This window comes from Naegleria gruberi, assembly GCF_000004985.1.
Source record: "Naegleria gruberi genomic scaffold NAEGRscaffold_1, whole genome shotgun sequence".
In the NCBI taxonomy this organism is placed as follows: domain Eukaryota; phylum Heterolobosea; class Eutetramitea; order Acrasida; family Naegleriidae; genus Naegleria; species Naegleria gruberi.
The window spans coordinates 1,351,107-1,369,750 of record NW_003163326.1 but is presented as its reverse complement, the minus strand read 5'-3'; the positions used below and the strand labels follow the sequence as shown (position 1 = coordinate 1,369,750).

Genomic DNA, 18,644 nt, shown 5'->3' with positions numbered 1-18,644 from the left:
CAGTTCTCTTATTGAATTATTTTTCTCAATATTTTCCAATTCCAATTCAATTAATTTTTGAGCTAGTTGATTATTTGGAGGTAGGCTGTTGGTTGAGCTTTGAGATTGATCTGATGAATAAGTCCACTCCCGAGGACTATGCAAACTATGATGATTATTGCTCATCTGATTTGTGGCATTGGAATTTGTGTTGCTATTCGTACCTGTTGATGTTGCAGTAATCAATCCAATTGGCAAATCATTAGTTTCAATTTGTAACTTGATTGGCTGAGAAACATCGCCTCCATTCTGATGATAGGAAGAAATAACTCTTGCCAAATCCTCGTCCCTATTAATTATAATAAAATCACCGTCTCTCGTCTTGTAAAGTATTGTTGGTTTGACACATTGATATCTCTCAATAATTTCCAATTTGAGTGAGGTGAATGAGAGTTGAGAACGTTTTTGAGTTATCAGATAAATATCACTACCTCTGTAAACTTTGAATTTTACATTTCCTACATCCTTATAGAGAGTTTCTAATAATACTTCCAATTTTTGAGAAGCAATAGTTGATCTGTCAAGAAATATTCCTCCAACACTTGTCAAATCATCACAATCTGAAAATTCATCCAATTCTAATGAACTTTTTGTATTGGGAAATATAGGTTTTTGATTCAAAACTTGATATTTCACTGCTTGTGGACTCATGTTAATGGGTGAAATTGGTTTCGGATATTCTTCCAAAGAATCCAAACTATCATTTGAAAGTTTTTTACTTCCTCGTTTCATCCAAACTTCCCTATTATCAATTAATTCTTTAATTAACTTTCGTTCATATTCGTCCCTAACTTTCAAATCATTAATTATTTCAGCATCCGTTAATTCCAATAATTCATCTCCACTTATCTGATTTTGAATAAATATCGGTTTCAAGTGTGATAGTTTCATCCAATCTAACCAAATACCAACATCTTGACAAGACCATTTACTAATTTCTTTATCAATTGCTTTAGGAGCTGTCATTCTATTTTTTAAAAGGAGAGGCGTCATGTTATCATGAGACGAATTAGGACTATTGGATTTTAGTTGATTATTATTCGAAAGGCCATTATTATTATTGGGATATATATATTGGTGATGATTATCCTGTTGTTGAAACGTTCCTACACTATTAGAATGGGTAGAGTGTTTGCCAAGTAATAATGGACGCATTTTCTGAGAGATGTTTTGATAGTTTTTTATCCTTCTTATATTGCTGTATTCGAAACTGATTCTCACATCACAATCGTAAAAGCCACATTAGGACAATACCAAGGCGAGAGGGGACATTTACAAATTACATAAAAAATCCTCTAATTAGTACTCTTTCTTAACATGTTTCAAAATATTTTCCTGTGTTCTTTAATTTTTGATTGAATTTACATTTTTAAATCATCAAAAATTTTGATTTTAATTTTTTTGAAAAAAAGCAAAAACAATGAGAAAACATTTGATAAATTATTCAACAACAGCCACAACAACAACAACATCACGAGGAGGTGGCTTTTTGATAGGAGGAAGAACAATATTTAATAATAATACTGGTCATAATTTATTATCAAGGATTATCGGAGGAGGAATATTAACAACTAATAACAACACTGCCAATTATTCAATTTTATCTAAACGTAAGAAAATTGAACAAAAGATTAATCAAGTAAAACAACAAATTCCAAAGGATCAATTTAAAAGTAAAATTAATCAATTATTTACTAGTGAAAAAGTGGACCAATTCATTGAAAAACAATTTCCGAATGATTATAAAGATTTGAAAAAACGTGAGGAATTATTGAATATTGTTGATGAGCCTATTGAACAAGAGGAACAACAAACTTCCAATGAGCTGTCGAAAATAGATACAAATAACAAGAAGGCTAAAAACACTGTTCAGGAAAGAGTTTCATTCAAGGATATGTTAACTAAGGAGGAAAAGATTGAACTCACTTTGGAGAATTTACATAAAATCTTTAAACGTACAGCTGAACATTCACCAAAGAATTCTAAAGTAGTGAAGGTAACAATTGTTGGTAATCCTAATGCTGGTAAATCGACAATTTTGAATCGATTTGTTTCAAGAAAGGTTTCGGCAGTTTCACCAAAAACTCAAACAACACGTTCTAGATCATTGGCTGTGTTAAATAATGAGGAGAATCAAATTGTATTTTTTGATACACCAGGTATATTGAATATGGAATATTCTAGATTGAAAACAGATAAAACTGCCAGAGAAACCATTGAAGGATTACAAGAGGAATCATGCTTAACATTGGATTTGGCAGATGTTGTTTTACTTTTAATTGATGTTACTAAACCATTGAGAGAAATTGATCATATTTTGGATTTAATTGCCAATTATGCAAAGAAAGATAAGCAATTCCACTTGTGTGCCCTCATTAACAAATCTGATATGGTTGAAATGGATAGATGTGAAGAATATAGATTTGAATTGGTTCGTTCAGGGGTTTTCAATCAGGCCTTTATTATCAGTGCCAAGACTGGGTATGGTATGGAAAGTGTTATCAAATACTTGTGTGAAAAGACCCGTGACAGAAAATGGTTTTTCGATAAGGATCAAGTTACTCCTGGAATCACAACCATGGACACTATTAAGGAAATTATTAGAGAGAAGCTCTATAGAAGATGTAATAAGGAAATTCCATATCAAACTGTAATTAATATTACCAAATTGGAATTGTCAAAATCTGGTGAACATTTAATCATTGATGCTGACTTAATTGCGAGAACAAACAGTCAACTCAAAATCATTCAACAATCCTTAAAATATATTCACACCTATGCCTTGGCCGATTTACATAGAATTTACAAAGTTAATATTCACTTGAATTTTGGTTTAAAGGTCAAAGAGGTCAAATAAATATATGTTCCAAATATTCTCTCAGTTAAACTTCTTGTTTCGCTTGTGAATAACAACGAAAATTGATAGGTTAAATAAAATAATTATTTAAATTTATTTTAAAAAATGTTTCATCATCATAAAAGCCTTCCTTCATCACTTTTACGCTCGTGCGCATCATCAGCACGGGCTAGTTGTAGATCATGGTTAATTCGTATGACTAGTAATAATAACACTGCTAGAACATTCCATACCAATAATGTAGCAGCAAGCCAACAACAAGAACACAAGGCCAAGAATTTACCATACAATTATAATTTTGAAAAGATGATTGAAAAACAAGATGAAATGAAGGAAAATATTAAATTGAGAGAATTAAATATTGATTTAGACCAAGTGTTGAAAAATTATGAACAATATATTCAAATTGATCAAGAATATGAACAAGTGCAATATCTTAGAAAGGAAATTGCTGAATACTTGGCAGGTAAAAGAACATCGGAACAAGTTCCTATTGAAATTAAAAATTTAATCAAAGAAGATTTGGAAAACAAAAAAGCAGATAGTTGGAAAGTTATCGGAAAGGAATTTAAAACTAAAATTCAAAATTTAGAAAAGATTAAAAACGAAGTGTATCAAGAATTGTGTGAAAAGACAGTTAAATTACCAAACTTTACCGAAGAAGGTGTCATGAAGTTCTCTAAAGAAAATTCCAATCAACCAAATCTTGTCAAGTATGTTGGAGAAAAGAAGGAAACAATTCCAAAATTATCACATTATGAAATTTGTGAAAAGTTGGACTTGTTTGAACCTGCCAATGAATGTTCCGGTTCCAAATTTTTCTTCTTGAAGAATGAAGGTGTCTTATTGGAAGTTGCCTTGCAAAATTTTGCCATCTCCAAATTGTTAAAACGTGGCTTTAAAATCATCATGCCACCAGAATTGATGAAGCAATCAATTGTTGAAGGATGTGGTTTCCAACCAAGAGGTGAACACTCTCAAATCTATAGAATTGAAAATTCAAATCAAGAACCAACCACCACTAAGAATGGTGAAACTTGTAATGATTCTTTATGCTTGATTGGTACAAGTGAAATAGGTTTGGCTGCTCTCCATTGTAATGAATTCATGCCTAATTTCAAGGGACCATTGAAGTATGCTGGTCTTTCTCATTGCTTCAGAACTGAAGCAGGAGCTGCAGGAAGCAAGGATCGAGGACTCTATCGTGTACATCAATTTACCAAAGTTGAAATGTTTGTCTATTGTGAACCTGAACAAAGTGAAGCTCTCTTAGATGAAATTGTTTCCATTCAAGAAGAAATATTTAGTGAATTGGGATTCCATTTCCAAATTCTTGACATGCCTTGTAATGATTTGGGAAATCCTGCTTTCAGAAAGATTGATATGGAAGCATTTATTCCAAGCCGTTTAGGTTATGGTGAAGTTTCTTCTGCTTCCAACTGTACTGATTACCAATCTCGTAAATTGAATATCAGATACAGATCTAACAATACTACTGTTTATCCACATACGTTAAATGGTACTGCAATGGCTGTTCCTAGAGCCATCATTACTATTTTAGAGAATAATCAATTTTATGATGAAAACGGTAAATTAGGTGTTAAAATTCCAAAGCCACTTGTTCCTTTCATGTTGAGTGGTCAAGATGTTATCATGGAAAAGTAATTTATAAATTTAACATTACAGAAATTTCATTTTGAGAATACACTGAGTTGATCATAAACTAGAATATTCCATTTAATTATTTTTATTTTAAAAAAAATGCAAAAATCATATTCTTTACTGTTATGGATTAGCTTGATTTTGCGATTATTCTTCATCTTTCCGATGGGATATATATTTCCAGATGAATTCTTTCAATCACCATCATTTTCATCATCTATTATTTTGAAAGATATTCATCCAAATAGTAATCATCATCTTGTAAAAACATTGAACGGAACAGTGTTGGATGAAAGTTTCCTGAGGTGGGAATTTACTTTTGATTTTCCACAGAGAAATACTCTGATTCCTCTCACAATGACTGGCCTTCCAATTTATATTATAAAATTATTAATGCAATATGGACAAGAATTTGATACAAATATTAGAGCAAGTTTGTTAAATCTCTCTCCTTACTTTTTACTCTATGCTCCGAAAATATTATTATTTATTTTTTCCTTCTTTACAGATAGAATTGTTTGGAATATTTTAAAATCTAGAGAATGTAGACAGGCTCATAATTTTGAAAATTCAACCAAGAGCACTCTCTTATCCAAGTCTAATTTCCTATTCTTGATTTATTCCTTCTTTTTCACTTCTCTAGTGTTTCATACTAGAACATTTTCGAATACTATTTCAAGTGCCCTATTGGCTTTGCTATTCATGTTGGAAATTAAAAGGAGAGAAAGTGGAAGAAATAATTACTATTTGATAATTTATGGATTTATTTTTACATTGGGATTTTTCAGCAACTTTATTTATGCCTTTTATTCAGTTACTGTTATTCTTATGGTTATAACACTTCCACTTTTTGAATCACCTTCATTTTCTTCTGGATTGTCACAATTATTTAAGAATTTGTTGGTATTTGGATTTTCAACACTCTTCTTCTTTAGTTTAATGATTGGATTGGATACTTTATTTTATAGCAATGTACTTTCAAGCAACTATCAAAACTCTTTTAGATACATTTTCTACAAGTTGGAATTGATTGATGATTGGAACTCGAAATCCCTCCCAAGTTTTTTCAATTTTCCAATTTACATTACACCAATCAATAATATCATTTACAATTCATATGTGGAAAATTTGGCACTTCACACACTCCATTTCAGAGGACTTCACTTCTTTGTAAATATGCCTCTTTTATTTGGATGTACCTTCTTTGTAATTATTTTCAAAATGATAATGTGGATTTTCAAGTTGATAACCAGAAACTTTGGTACCAATAATTGGAATTCTAATGCTGTTCCAATTACACAAGTACCATATATTATTTGGCTTTCATTCTTCTCTTGGTTGGCTGGTATTGCTATTTTGAGTATAGCTCCTCACCAAGAACCAAGATTTATTCTTCCTTCCTATTGTCCATGGATTATCATGTTGGGATATGATTTTGAAACTCAGAGTCAAGGTAAAAAGAATGACAATGCAAGTGCTAATCACCAAAACGAATCAAAATGGAAATATCAATCCAAAACCTTCTTGTCCCTGTGCATTTTACATGGAATTTTGGTTTCATTATTCTATCTGTTTGTTCACCAAGCAGGTGTTGTTAAGAGCTTGATTTCCATCCCTCAATTAATCAACAAATCACAATCCAGCAGCAGCAGCAATACCAGAGTAATTTATCACAATACTTACAGTCCTCCTGGTTACTTACTTTCATACTATCATCCAAATATTACAGTTTTAGGATTAGAAGGTATTGACAATTCCACTCTCTTCAATGAACATTTACAAAGAGAGCTTGAAAACCATGATCAGGTTGTTTTGGTTGGCCCAACCTATTTTAATGAGGCACTTCTCAACAAATCCTCCTATCCATCCATCAAGCTTCTCTCAGAATATCTTCACTACAGCACTGAAACAACAAGATGGTCTGAAATTTCCAATCACCTCTCTCCAAACAATCGTTTGAAAGAGTTTATTGATTCTGACCTCACCCTCCAAGTTCTCTTACTTTCAAAGACGAAGAATTGAAGTTAACGCGCTATTTTTATAAATTCAAACTACAAAAAAAACTGTAAATAATTCAAATAGGTGCACACCACTAGCACATTGATTGCCAATATCGAAAAGAGTAAAATAGAATGGAATTTATTAATGCTAAATATTCGGGAGATGAAAATAATGGAAGAATGGAGGGAGAAAATTGTAGATTTTCCTACATTACCGAAGGAATGAGATATGAAGGAGAGATGAAGGATGGTCAATTTCATGGAAGAGGAACTATATATTTCAGCTCAGGAGCCAAAGTGGAGGGATTATGGCATTTAGGGAAACTAGTTGATAGGACTTATATCTATAAGGATGGTCTCACTTTGAATGAAAATGTTAAGGAATGGGATTACTGCAGATTGAATCCAAATGGTGATTCCGAAAATCAAGACAGACGTTTCTACCATGAAGTATTGCAACAGAATGGATTTGAAGGACAAAATGTCATGCCTAGAGCTGAGCACGCCTGTTTCTCAAAGGATGGTGTTAATCCCTCAATGAAATAACAACATTCTTTAAATTATGATAATTACTGCTCGTAGTTTCTTTATTCTTCTCAATTACTACAAATCGGAGAGCTATGATTCTTCTCAAGGAGGAATAAAAAGGAAGAAGAATATTATTTAAATGGAAGAGGAGCAATCTTCACATAAACAACATTGCAATTATATATTGGAACTTCGATATTACTCACACTGATATTCGAGACATCAAACCACTTAATATGGGAATAGGTAAAAATAAAATCATCTAATTGTTCTTATCACCAGGTTGACTATAGCTTGCAAATTTAATTTTATTCTTTAAATCAAATGACAAATAAACAAATAAATTGAAATCACAAGTGCCACGACAAACTTTAAATCAACAAGACGAATACTCTCGGCGCTACTCCAACAATTTGATTCTGGTGCGTCATCACATCTGAAAGTAAGCACACCCGAACAAACTTTTTGCATGGTCAAACATTTAGACTTGCACAAGACAATACCATTGATGTCGGTAGGAAGGCCTTGATTTTTAGGGTCACATCTAGCACATGTAAACTCTTTAGCTTGGTCGATGCAATCTTGTGAGGCCTTTCTTAATTTCACCAAGTCCATAAAGGCACCCGAAGCGGCATCTTTGACAACATCACAACAAGTTGATGAAGGACCTGTACAAGTCTTACAAGTAGGACAAGAAAAAGGGGCTGTCTTAGTGTCAGCACAAGTTTGCGCATGAGAAAAGGAAGAAATGCATAGGATAACCAACAATAGAGACAAGACGAGAATAATTTTCATTTTTTTGACTTTTGGAATGGTGACATAGACAGGTCATTGGGGCAATAAGATGTCACAACATTACACAACTTGACATTTCAGAAAAAAGGATGATTTCTAGTTGAAATATGATAACTTAACAAACGATGAATTTTACCTCAATAAAACACTAGATACGTCGGAACGTTTGATGACTTTTATTAAGGACATGCAAATTGATGAAACTCTATTTGTTCGAAACTGATACATATTTCAAAGAACCAAAAACTCACTTAAAGTGTAGTAGTTATAAGTATCTTTTGTAAAAGCATTGACAGTATTTTTGGTTGAATGGTACATTTATATTGGAAAATACTATGAACATTTTTGGAAAAACTCTAAACTCTTCTTTAAGACCCATCATACAACAAGACATGATGATGTATTGTAACAATCTCGGTTTCTTCCTTCCGTATCAATCCTTCTTAGTCAACCAACAAATCATGAAGTTGGCATTTGATTGTGCAATCAGAGCATTGCATTGCTCCATCATGAGCAAAATATTAATAGTTCAAATCCTGTGCCATCAAGCCACATCAAAATATTTTTAGAGCTTAGTATATAAAGGGTTTTTAAAAACGCGGGAGATGACGCTCCTCAACGCAAAAAAACAATCCACTCAATCGACAGTTCAAAATAACTGTTCATCATCACATTAGAAATTCTATTTCACTTCATCTTCTTTGGTTGTTGAGAGTTTAGAATACTCAAGTATAAAAACTCTAAGCGCTGATCATCACACACTTATTGGATTCCTACAAAAATATTGGAATTCACTATTGATCACATTCACATCATTGAACTACTACTACTATCACTACTGCTAGGATAATAGACGTCAAAAATTGTCGGTTGATATCGAGAGAATAATAATATCAAGTTGTTACAATAAGAAAAAGAGTGTCTACAATCTCATTTACACATCACATCACTTTTATTAGTTTACTATTTATTTAACGGTTTTTTTTATGCTTTACTTATTGAATAGTCATCAAAGTTATTTAATTATTAATAATTATTGTCATCATCAAATTAATCAACCACTACTATCATTGTTATTATATAATCAGTATACTACTCTGTCATCATGTTTTATCAAAGCACTACAAATATGAGATTGGACACTCCAACCAGTCCATCATCATCATCATCAACTCTTGATCAAAATTCCAATGCTATTCAGAATAGTGATTATGAAGATGCTTGTATATTTCCTATAGAAGTCAATGAAGAAGTACAATCGTCACCATTCAAACGATCACCTAATCATCAATATAGAAATAACCGTAATCAAAACAAGTCACCAAAGAATAATAATACTACTAACTTTAATCAATCAACATACACTCCTAACCGATTCCCTTCTCGTCATCAAAAGAACAAGTCATATTATTCTTCCTCTCCTCCAAATAATGCTAGAAAACACAAGTCAAAATCCTATATTGATTTTGATCAATTCCAACAACAAAATCAATTCTATGAAATTCATAATGGACGTCATAGATATGATTATTTAGTTATTATTGATTTTGAAGCTACTTGTGATAATGGAGTAAATCCAGTTATTACTCGTGACAATCAGGAAATGATTGAATTTCCATTTGTTGTTTTTGACCTTGCATCAATGGAGGTAATTCATAAGGAACGATACTATGTAAAACCAACTTGGAGTGATAAATTGACACCATTCTGCACTCAACTAACAGGTATTACTGATGAGATTTTAGAAAAGGAAGGAATTTCTCTCAGTAATGCCATTCAAAACTTCCATAACTATGTCAAGAAAACTTTTACAGATGGTAAAACTTTTTGCATTCTAACTGATAGTGAATGGGATATCAAGGGATTACTCATCAAGGAAGCAACAACAAAGGGTATTTCATTCGACTCATATTTCAGAACTTTTTATGATTTGAGAAAGGAATATTCCAAATGCTATCCATATGCCTTTGTTCGTGGTTTGAAATCTATGGTTGATCAAAGTGGTTTGTCTTTTGTTGGCCAACACCACAGTGGATTGTGTGATTGTTTGACAATCTCTGAAATTGTAAAGAGAATGATTTATGATGGTCATATTTTTGAAGAACCAATTGTCGTTTCTGACTATTATGACCCTTTCAGAGATAATTCATTCACAGAATTTATCCAAAAACCAGTATATAATACCACCAAATCTTCTGGTCTTTATGAAAAGGGTTTTTCGAGCGTGTAAACAATCACCAAAAGTCTAAACAGACTTGTTTAGCACATTTCGAAATTCTCAACACAAGATTGGATTCTAGGATTAAACAGCATCGCACTAAGAAAAATACATCTAAGCCAACCCTAGATTATCCAACCAATATAATCTGATTCGAATTACACTCGAGTGTAATGTATGAATGCAGTAAACTTCACACATTAATTTATTACCTCTTCATTATTGTTATTGAAAAGATAAGGAAGACTTGATTTCTTCTTCCTCATAACCTTTTCATGAAGTTGAGGATCTTCTAAAAGTAAGGATGTAATAAGTGGGAGAGCATGTACTTCATCTGTTGTAATACCGTATTCATTTGGAGCTACAACAATTTGTTCGTCCTCAAGTTCTTTCCTTCTGGAATTAGTTCTCCTAGTCTTTCTCATTGTTGGTGATACTGATTCTGATCTAGAAACTGGTGAGCTAGATCTGTTATAGGTAACAATATTAATTTCCTCTGGTCTTCTTCTGCCTGATGCTGTGCCTAGTGGACCAATTGACTGGGCAGTGAGACACTCCTTAACAGCATCAGGGTTTTGAGAAATGTCTCTTCGATAGTCCATTTCATTTTCACTGTCATAGTAATTGTATTGTGGTTGCTGTTGTTGTAACATATCAATACCAACATAATTATTAGCAGTGTTGCTAGTAGATATGCCACTACCATAGGCATATTTCTGAGGATATCCTCCATAGGATGAAATTTGAAGAACTAGAGGATTATTTTCTGTGTGGAAAGATGTTGGACTGGAAACTTCTCCATTATAGGTCTCATTTGAAGAGATGACAACTTGAGTTAGAGGAGAAGGTATTATGATAGTTTCTGTTTCATTTCTAGTGTTGGTATTAATGTTAGGAGTAACTAGATTGTCAGTATTATGGTCATATGATTTCGATGGTGTTGTGTTTTGAGAGTTGGAATTAGGGAATTTGACTCTGCTATCTGTGACAGAAATACTAAGATTTCCAACTTTAGAATCAACACTCTGCCTTACGTCAACAGAATTCTGAATTGTTTGATTATTTGGATTGATACTTCCATTGGCTGGAAGTTGGAAGGTCACACTTTTTGAAGGTGTGTCAACAAAAGATTGTTGTTGCTGCTGCAGTTGTTGTTGTTGCACATTCGTTTTTGAGCCATGGCTCTTGAGTATTCCAGAATTACTGTTAGTATTTTGGAATGACTTGTCCACAGCTTTAGGCTGTGGACTATTTGAAAATGATCTTTGATCATCTAAGGTAGAAGCCGATTTGGGTGTTGCAAATAGATTTTGAAGATTATTAGGAGTTGGAGATGGTGAAAGGATTGGATTTGTAGAAAAGTCAGTACTGAGTAGATTGGACGACGATTCCTCAGCTGCACTCTTCATTCTATTTACAGCAGTTACAGCATTTGTCACCTTGTTGATTGGAGATTTTCCTTGTGGTTTTGTATTCTTTTTAACTAACTCTTCTTGTAGAATGAGAACTTGTCGTTCGAGGTCCTTAATTTTAGAAACATACTTCTTCTCCGTTTCTTGCAGTTTCTTCTGATAGACTTGGAACGATTTGTTATCTTCTTGAATGTTGGTTGTAATTTTTTCGATGTGTTTCAACATTTGATCCACCTTAAATGGTTGTTGAACGTTAATTGAGGATGGTTCTTCCTTTTCCTCAGTGTTACTATTGTTTACACTAGTACAGTGACTATTATTGTTGGCAGCGTCCTCTTCAGTTGGCGTTTGGGGAGCTTGCTCGTCAAATATTGAAGCAGACATTTTCTTTACGGGAGCACTTCTTCCAGCATCTTTTTGCTCAACTGCCAATGCAACAGTAGATGTGAACTTTTTAAGGTATGACTGCTTTGCAGCTTTCTCTGCATTCTTTTCGTACCTAATCTCATTGAGAGTTTGTTGGAGTAATTTGATAGGTCTCTTTGTGTCTGTATTGTTACCTCTCAATTGGTTCTCCTCTGGCACTCTCGAAAACTCGTTTGGAGCAACTTGAAGGATAAGTGATTTGAGAGATTCATCAACTTGCAATATCTTTTCAGCCATTTTTTCATCCCTACTCTCTTCCTTTGCATCATTATCATCCTTTATGGAGAGTAAATCCTCCCTCGCCTTCATTAACAATTCCTTCATTTGACTCTTTGAGACTACATCCTTGTTGAACAATCTCCACTGGACCATATCTCTCTTGGAAGCTTTGAGTTTCTTCTCGAGAGCTTTATCAATTTCTTTGGAAATGTTTTGAACAGAATCTTGAAGCTTGCCATCAAACTTTTTGGAGAGTGTTATCAATTGAACTGAGACTGATTGCAATTGTTGGAAAACTTTGGCCTCTGTTGACTTGAGAGTGTTGGATTGAGTGAGTGAATTGTCTAAAACTTCTTTGAGTGCATTGATTTTTTGGAAAGCTCCTCTCAATTCAGAATCCAACTTGTATCCCAACTCTCTCAATTCTTCATTATATTTGCTATTCTTGATATTTTCTCCTTCATCTGAAGAACTTCTATCTGTTTCAATTTCTGAAACAGCCGATTCTTGATTTCTTAAAAAAGCATCTGTCAACTCGTTATACAATTTCAAAGTTTGTTTTTCCACGTTGGCTGTATTTTCTTTCAGAAATTTATTTTCTCCTCTCAAAAATTCAACCTCCTTTTCCATTTGCAGATATCTCTTTGAAATAACTTGATGAATGTTACAATTGAAATCTTAATAGTCATGACTTACTTGTTTCTGCATGTTTTTTCAAGTCTTCCAGCTGAGATGATGATTTTTTTAATAACTTTTCTTGTTGGTGGTATTGAAACATGAGCTGCCTCATTGAGAAAAAATCATAATTAATATCTGAATCCGTAATATCTGCTGCTTGTTTGGGATTTCCATTTTCAAAATAAAATATATATGTCATAAACTCGCTAAGATTCCAAAATAAATCACTTTGTTTTCTATAAAACTTTGATGAAATCAGTACAATATCTTGTAACAATTTGTATGGTAATACTGTATAATATTCCAGAATAATATCCTTAAAAGCCATTAGATCATAGACAAGAGTACTTAAATCTGTCATGTTATCCTTTGCATCACTTCCAAGTTGATTAAGCTTTTTATAATGAAATAAATTCAATTGTTTCCATTCTTGAATGTATTCAGTTGTATACTTTTCATTGATTGAACTAGCAATTCGATTAACCACTTTTGCTTGTAATATTGATTCCTCCGATTGTTCTCCCTTAATTATATCTCGGAGTTTCTGAAACAGTTCATCATCATTCATCTCTCCCAATTTTTCTTCCTCAAATTCTTTAGTATAACTAAAACTACTCGTATTATTTATATCATCCTTTATACCACTCGTATTACTTTCATCCTTTGATTGATTTAATCGTTGAACAGGAATTTTCAAGTTAGTACTTGTATTACTGGTAATGCTACTATTGGCACTCGTATTATTTGCCACCAAGCCCACAATTCCCGCCACTCCTGCCTTCTTTGAAAGAACAGAACGTGATCTTCCAATCCGATTCGTTGGTGTAGTTAAATTCAAAGAGCTGCTATTGTTATTCACCGAGAGTGAGACCGTCGACTGATTCGATGTATTATTGTTGTTGTTGCTCATTTTTTTTATCTAAGGTATTGAGAGAGATGGTGCGGAATGAGAGTTTTCGGTTTTGAGGGTTGATGAGTTTTTGGGAACTTGTTGTAGAAATATCGGTTTGTCAAATTCAAGAAAGTTATTAGTATGAAAAAACATTGTGCATTTTGCTCTTTATCAAAATTTATTCTTGATGAAAATAAGATTTAGAATAGGATTTCATGTACGAGAGTAAATGCATTTAATGCCTCTTAAATTGGAACAGTATATTTTAGAATTCAGGTATCCTTTTAGAGTTGTTTGACTTAGGATTGCCAGCCCTGTTGTTTTTGAAATCTCTTTCCAGTTCCTTCTCTTTACTCCTGACTGCTGTTTTGTAAATGTTAGAACATTTTTGTTTAAATTCTTCTTTGAGTTCTAGAACTTTGATTTGTCCTTTTTGAATATTTTCCAATTTGTAAGGTCCATATTGAATTCTCATAATTCGGCTCACTGGAAGATTCAATTGTTGGAATATTTTTCTGATTTCTCTGTTCTTTCCTTCATGGAGAATTACTTTAATCCAACTAGTTTTTTCTCCTTCTCTATGAAGAGTGGCCTTCATACCTGCATAGTGAACTCCTTCAATGGTAGAACCTTTTTGAAGAGAATCCAATAGAGGTTGTGAAACTTGGCCATGAACTCTGACAAGATACTGTCTTTCAAGTCCTGTTTGTGGCAATTCCAAATGTCTCGATAAATTTCCATCATTTGTTAAAAGAATTAATCCTTCAGAGTTATAATCCAATCTTCCAACAGAAATCAAATGACCAAAACCCATTCTTTCCAATCGCTGATAAATTGTTTCTCTATTTCCTCCATTATCCACACGACTACACAAAACCCCTCTTGGTTTGTGATAGGCATATAATTTAACATTTTCCAAATTACTTTCTACATCCTTCTTTGTAATCTATTTGAATAAATTAAAGCATATTTCATAATAATTGAAAAAGAAGACCTTACATTTACACCTTTAACAGTCACCACATCATAGAATGGATTCATTTTCTGTCCACTCTCTGTAATAAGAATACCATTCACTTTCACTTGACCTGCCTTTATCAAATCAACTCCTTGCTGTTTAGAACAAACTCCAACACGAGCCAAAAATTTAGAAACTCTTTCCACTTGTTCTCTCTTTACTAAATCTTCCTCTCCGAGAGTTGGTGGTAATTTTTCCAATTCCTTTAATATGTGATTTCTCTTTGAATTTGGTCTATTAATTATTTATAATTTAATTGTTGTTGAAGAAGAATATACATACAAGGAAAGATTAAAACTTGTTTCTTCCAAATCTTCCTCTGAAATAACTTCCTTTGGAATTATTTTCCTCTTCTCCGAGAGAGTAGAGGCTTCCGATGGTATTTCCATTTTCTTTGAAGTCACCAATCTTGCATAAAAGGCACATTGATTATTCATTCCTATTATTGCATTATTATTAAATGATGATGATGAGGAGTGGAATTTATTCGATAATGAAAGAGTAGACAAATTACTACTGCTGCTGCTGTATAAAGAAAATATTCCTCGACTAGTATTCCCCGAACAAATTGTTTTTAATGAACGCAATGATGACATTTTTTTCAAGTTGAAAATATTCAGAATTTGTAAAATCAAAATTCAATACAAATAGGTTGATGTACTCTTTATCTAGAACTCAAGTATAAATATTTAAAAAGTGAAATAATTTAGTATTGTTACAATAATTAATCTTCTTCTTCAGAGTCCTCTTCCTCCTCTTCAATTCTTTCTTGGAGCATATCCTTGAGAGCAACATTAGTTTGCTTCTCTAAATATTCCAATTCGGTTTTTATCTGTCTCTTTAAATCCTCATTGAGCTTTTTAGGTTTCAGCAGAGCTATTTCTGCACTATCATCTTCACCAACCAAAAGTTTATCCAATCCTGCCAAGCTTTGTTGTTTTGCAGCAATTTCCAACAGTGGAGCAAGTGTATCACGTAAAATGACTTCAGTCGATTCTATTGGAGTAGCGAAATACTTGGATGTTTTCTCACTAGTATTGAGAGTGGCATAATTTCTCTTTTTGTATCTTTTTAATTTATAATCTGTTGGTTCGTAATTTCTAAATACATATCGTGAAGGAATTGCAGAATCACCATTTACTTCTTGCTCATCCTCCATTTGATCGTCGTCATCATCTATAATTTCAACAATTTCATCATCATCATCTTCAATCATCATTTTACTTCCTAGTTTATATTCTAAATCTCCTACAATTTCATCTCCGTATTGACTTTTTAATGTATTAATTAATCGTTTATCAAGAGAACTAAACGCATCCTCCAAATTAGTTTGTTGTTGTTGTTCTTCGTGTTGATCATCATCCGAATTTAATTCTTCATCCCGATCATCTTCCTCAACATTCTTTTCCATCATCACTTTACTCATTTTTTTATTAATAATAATTTTTACTATTTTTTAATATTATTGTAAATAGTTTTTAAATTATTGAACCTGTTACAGGTTCATTTCTGAACCATTATTCCTTTGATCGACTCCAGTTTAGAGTAAAAAAATGAAACATTTATCACTGGATGATTTATTTTGTGTGTTGGAATTTCTTCCAATTCGTAATTTGGCCAATGCAATGCTGGTTTGTTCCGAGTGGACGAAACACTTGAATCGATTTGAACCATTCTGGCGAACTATTCTGCAACACTTTCTTTCGTCTAATATTAAATTGCAATTTCATAAATTAATGAATGTTCATTCAGCTGCAGCAATAGGGAGAGGAATTAAATTTCATAATATTGCAAAGATTAATAATAACGTAATTAATAATGGTGATAGAAATACTTGGAATGATGAGGTGGTTAGGATGATAGGAAGTATACTTTCCAGTTCAGATCTCTATACTGAAGAAAATATTAAGGAGAAACAAGTATTAATTTCATCATTGAAAAGAATCAAATGGAAAGGTGAATCGAAATATTGCATGTTGAATAGAGCATTGATGAATACATTTATCAATTCGTATTCTGCTCACATATTGAAGGATTCAACAGCAAAGAGAAAATCCTTTCAGAAATTTGTGGAAAAACCTCAAGTGAATGATGATTCAATTAGTGAGATATCAAATGAGAATAATTCGTTTGTGAATGGGAAAAGATACAAATACTTGATGGAAAAACAATTATTATCTATAGGATCTATTGCAATTTCTACATTCTTTTATTGGTATAATTACAGTGAACATAGTGAGGCCTTCCTTTATCCAATGTTGACAGTTTTTACAGGAAGGGAACACCATCCAAGTAGTTCATGTCCAAAAGAGGATTTTCAATTTGGAATGAAAGCATTTTCATTCTTTTACAAGCATCATTTAGAGTTGGACTATTCTGAAAGGTGTTGGCTCTCAATATTTCGTGCATGTATCAATTATTTACATTCACATGTTCCAGTAGAGGATTGTGGAACCGTTCTACAACACTTTGTTGGACTTAAATTTAAAACTCCACTCAGCAGTACATGGTTTGAAAGTATCTTGTTACAGAACATTGAATATTTTGAAGATATTTTACCATTGGTAATTGGAATATTCGAAAGAAATGGAATGGAGAAAGGGCTTCCAGAAAGTGGTCTGTATCAATGTTTGAGAAATGTTGACTCTGAGGAGGAAGAATTGTCTCTCGCTCATACAGTGGTGCGATTTTTCAAGCACTTGGAGAAATTTACAAGTCGTGAATCGATTATTTCCAGATACTTGCATAGTTTTCTCCTAGATTCGATTTGCAAACTATCTGATGTCTATATTGATGAGCTCTTGAAATTGTATCCAATAGATCTTGAGGCAGTTTCCTTTCTAGATTGTGCCAAATTGAAAATTACTGACAAGTTTCTAAAAATTGCAAATAAGAGAGGAATTAATTTTCCTCTAGAGCGTATTGAGGAAGCACTTTTTTGGCGACACTACTCACAGAGCAGCTCTTTCACTATCAGATATATAATGGACACTTTCAATTTAGATATTTTTGAGATTCAGGAACGTACTGGATTTTTATCCAACTTATTGACTTCATTTAAATATATTGTTGATATGAAATCACATATTGACATAATATTTCCAAGCTTAATTGTGGAATGGAAGAAATTGAGTGAAATTAAGGGAGATGAGGATATAATCAAGGAAAATATTCTCTCCATAGTGCATCACTGCATTGGTTGGACTGATTGTGAAACTAATTTGCATTGGCTCAGAAATTGTTTCAAGCCAAATATTTTTGATTTGGACTTGTTGGAAAACACGATTCACACTGTATTTAATACAGAGGAACGACTCACTCTCTACCATTTGACAATGATCAATGAGAATTTGCTACTTTCTGAACATACCGAGAAAATACTATCAGGGGAGGATTATTCTGATTTTATGGATCAAAATTTTGAGAATTATAGTAGAATGGATCCAAGATATCTGGTAGCTCTTTATAGGTTTGTTCATCGTCCTTCCAATGATGATGATCATATGGAATTTTTGTAAATGATGTATTAATAACAAGACAGTTTACAATAGAATTGCAAAAAAAAATGAACCAACAAGAAACCGAAGAAAGCATCCTTGTTAATCATCACGACATCACCGATCAACAAGTGAAATTATCGCCAGGCTATGAATGGATTAAAAAACAAAACTATCGGAATGTAATTGAAGCAAAATCACGATCTAAACTTGGCAATTTTTATTCGAAACGAAAGGATGCTCCACTCTCGGATGATACTTTCAAGATTTTTCACTATTATCTTGATATGGAATATAACAGTTTTAAAAAAGTGTTGGAAACTGTTGTGAAAATACGAAAGATCATTACTGCCTCTAGTAGAAGACTTTCTCGTGTCACTGAATTAGTTGAGCGAATGGCATT

General features: G+C 32.8%; 11 protein-coding genes across 11 annotated transcripts; 6 read left to right on the top strand and 5 right to left on the bottom strand.

The window, feature by feature from the left end:
- Positions 1 to 161: 161 nt before the first annotated feature.
- Positions 162 to 1,393, bottom strand: NAEGRDRAFT_77837 (sterile alpha motif domain-containing protein; the record flags this gene model as incomplete). The annotated part of the gene is made up of 2 exons (XM_002683256.1): positions 277 to 1,393; positions 162 to 203 (listed from the first exon to the last, which is right to left on the bottom strand). Exons 1-2 carry the CDS (start codon positions 1,192 to 1,194, stop codon positions 162 to 164), a joined length of 960 nt encoding a protein of 319 aa, XP_002683302.1. The 5' UTR covers positions 1,195 to 1,393.
- A 66-nt stretch (positions 1,394 to 1,459) lies between these two features.
- NAEGRDRAFT_61628 (uncharacterized protein) lies at positions 1,460 to 2,896 on the top strand (the record flags this gene model as incomplete). The annotated part of the gene is made up of 1 exon (XM_002683566.1): positions 1,460 to 2,896. One exon carries the CDS (start codon positions 1,460 to 1,462, stop codon positions 2,894 to 2,896), a length of 1,437 nt encoding a protein of 478 aa, XP_002683612.1.
- A 129-nt stretch (positions 2,897 to 3,025) lies between these two features.
- NAEGRDRAFT_77836 (seryl-tRNA synthetase) lies at positions 3,026 to 4,578 on the top strand. Its single transcript, XM_002683565.1, has one exon. It carries the CDS (start codon positions 3,092 to 3,094, stop codon positions 4,559 to 4,561), a length of 1,470 nt encoding a protein of 489 aa, XP_002683611.1. The 5' UTR covers positions 3,026 to 3,091; the 3' UTR covers positions 4,562 to 4,578.
- Positions 4,579 to 4,915: 337 nt separating this feature from the next.
- NAEGRDRAFT_61626 (uncharacterized protein) lies at positions 4,916 to 6,580 on the top strand (the record flags this gene model as incomplete). The annotated part of the gene is made up of 1 exon (XM_002683564.1): positions 4,916 to 6,580. One exon carries the CDS (start codon positions 4,916 to 4,918, stop codon positions 6,578 to 6,580), a length of 1,665 nt encoding a protein of 554 aa, XP_002683610.1.
- A 110-nt stretch (positions 6,581 to 6,690) lies between these two features.
- NAEGRDRAFT_61625 (uncharacterized protein) lies at positions 6,691 to 7,104 on the top strand (the record flags this gene model as incomplete). Its single annotated transcript, XM_002683563.1, has 1 exon — positions 6,691 to 7,104. The coding sequence occupies one exon, from the start codon at positions 6,691 to 6,693 to the stop codon at positions 7,102 to 7,104; it is 414 nt and encodes a 137-aa protein (XP_002683609.1).
- Positions 7,105 to 7,401: 297 nt separating this feature from the next.
- Positions 7,402 to 7,881, bottom strand: NAEGRDRAFT_61624 (uncharacterized protein; the record flags this gene model as incomplete). The annotated part of the gene is made up of 1 exon (XM_002683255.1): positions 7,402 to 7,881. One exon carries the CDS (start codon positions 7,879 to 7,881, stop codon positions 7,402 to 7,404), a length of 480 nt encoding a protein of 159 aa, XP_002683301.1.
- Positions 7,882 to 9,010: 1,129 nt separating this feature from the next.
- NAEGRDRAFT_77835 (exonuclease family protein) lies at positions 9,011 to 10,310 on the top strand (the record flags this gene model as incomplete). The annotated part of the gene is made up of 1 exon (XM_002683562.1): positions 9,011 to 10,310. The coding sequence occupies one exon, from the start codon at positions 9,011 to 9,013 to the stop codon at positions 10,109 to 10,111; it is 1,101 nt and encodes a 366-aa protein (XP_002683608.1). The 3' UTR covers positions 10,112 to 10,310.
- NAEGRDRAFT_45277 (uncharacterized protein) lies at positions 10,300 to 13,744 on the bottom strand (the record flags this gene model as incomplete). The annotated part of the gene is made up of 2 exons (XM_002683254.1): positions 10,300 to 12,809; positions 13,063 to 13,744. 2 exons carry the CDS (start codon positions 13,742 to 13,744, stop codon positions 10,300 to 10,302), a joined length of 3,192 nt encoding a protein of 1,063 aa, XP_002683300.1.
- Positions 13,745 to 13,991: 247 nt separating this feature from the next.
- On the bottom strand, positions 13,992 to 15,181 carry NAEGRDRAFT_61621 (uncharacterized protein; the record flags this gene model as incomplete). Its single annotated transcript, XM_002683253.1, has 3 exons — positions 13,992 to 14,672; positions 14,726 to 14,978; positions 15,027 to 15,181. 3 exons carry the CDS (start codon positions 15,179 to 15,181, stop codon positions 13,992 to 13,994), a joined length of 1,089 nt encoding a protein of 362 aa, XP_002683299.1.
- Positions 15,182 to 15,468: 287 nt separating this feature from the next.
- On the bottom strand, positions 15,469 to 16,170 carry NAEGRDRAFT_61620 (uncharacterized protein; the record flags this gene model as incomplete). Its single annotated transcript, XM_002683252.1, has 1 exon — positions 15,469 to 16,170. One exon carries the CDS (start codon positions 16,168 to 16,170, stop codon positions 15,469 to 15,471), a length of 702 nt encoding a protein of 233 aa, XP_002683298.1.
- Positions 16,171 to 16,480: 310 nt separating this feature from the next.
- On the top strand, positions 16,481 to 18,262 carry NAEGRDRAFT_61619 (uncharacterized protein; the record flags this gene model as incomplete). The annotated part of the gene is made up of 1 exon (XM_002683561.1): positions 16,481 to 18,262. The coding sequence occupies one exon, from the start codon at positions 16,481 to 16,483 to the stop codon at positions 18,260 to 18,262; it is 1,782 nt and encodes a 593-aa protein (XP_002683607.1).
- Positions 18,263 to 18,644: the final 382 nt, after the last annotated feature.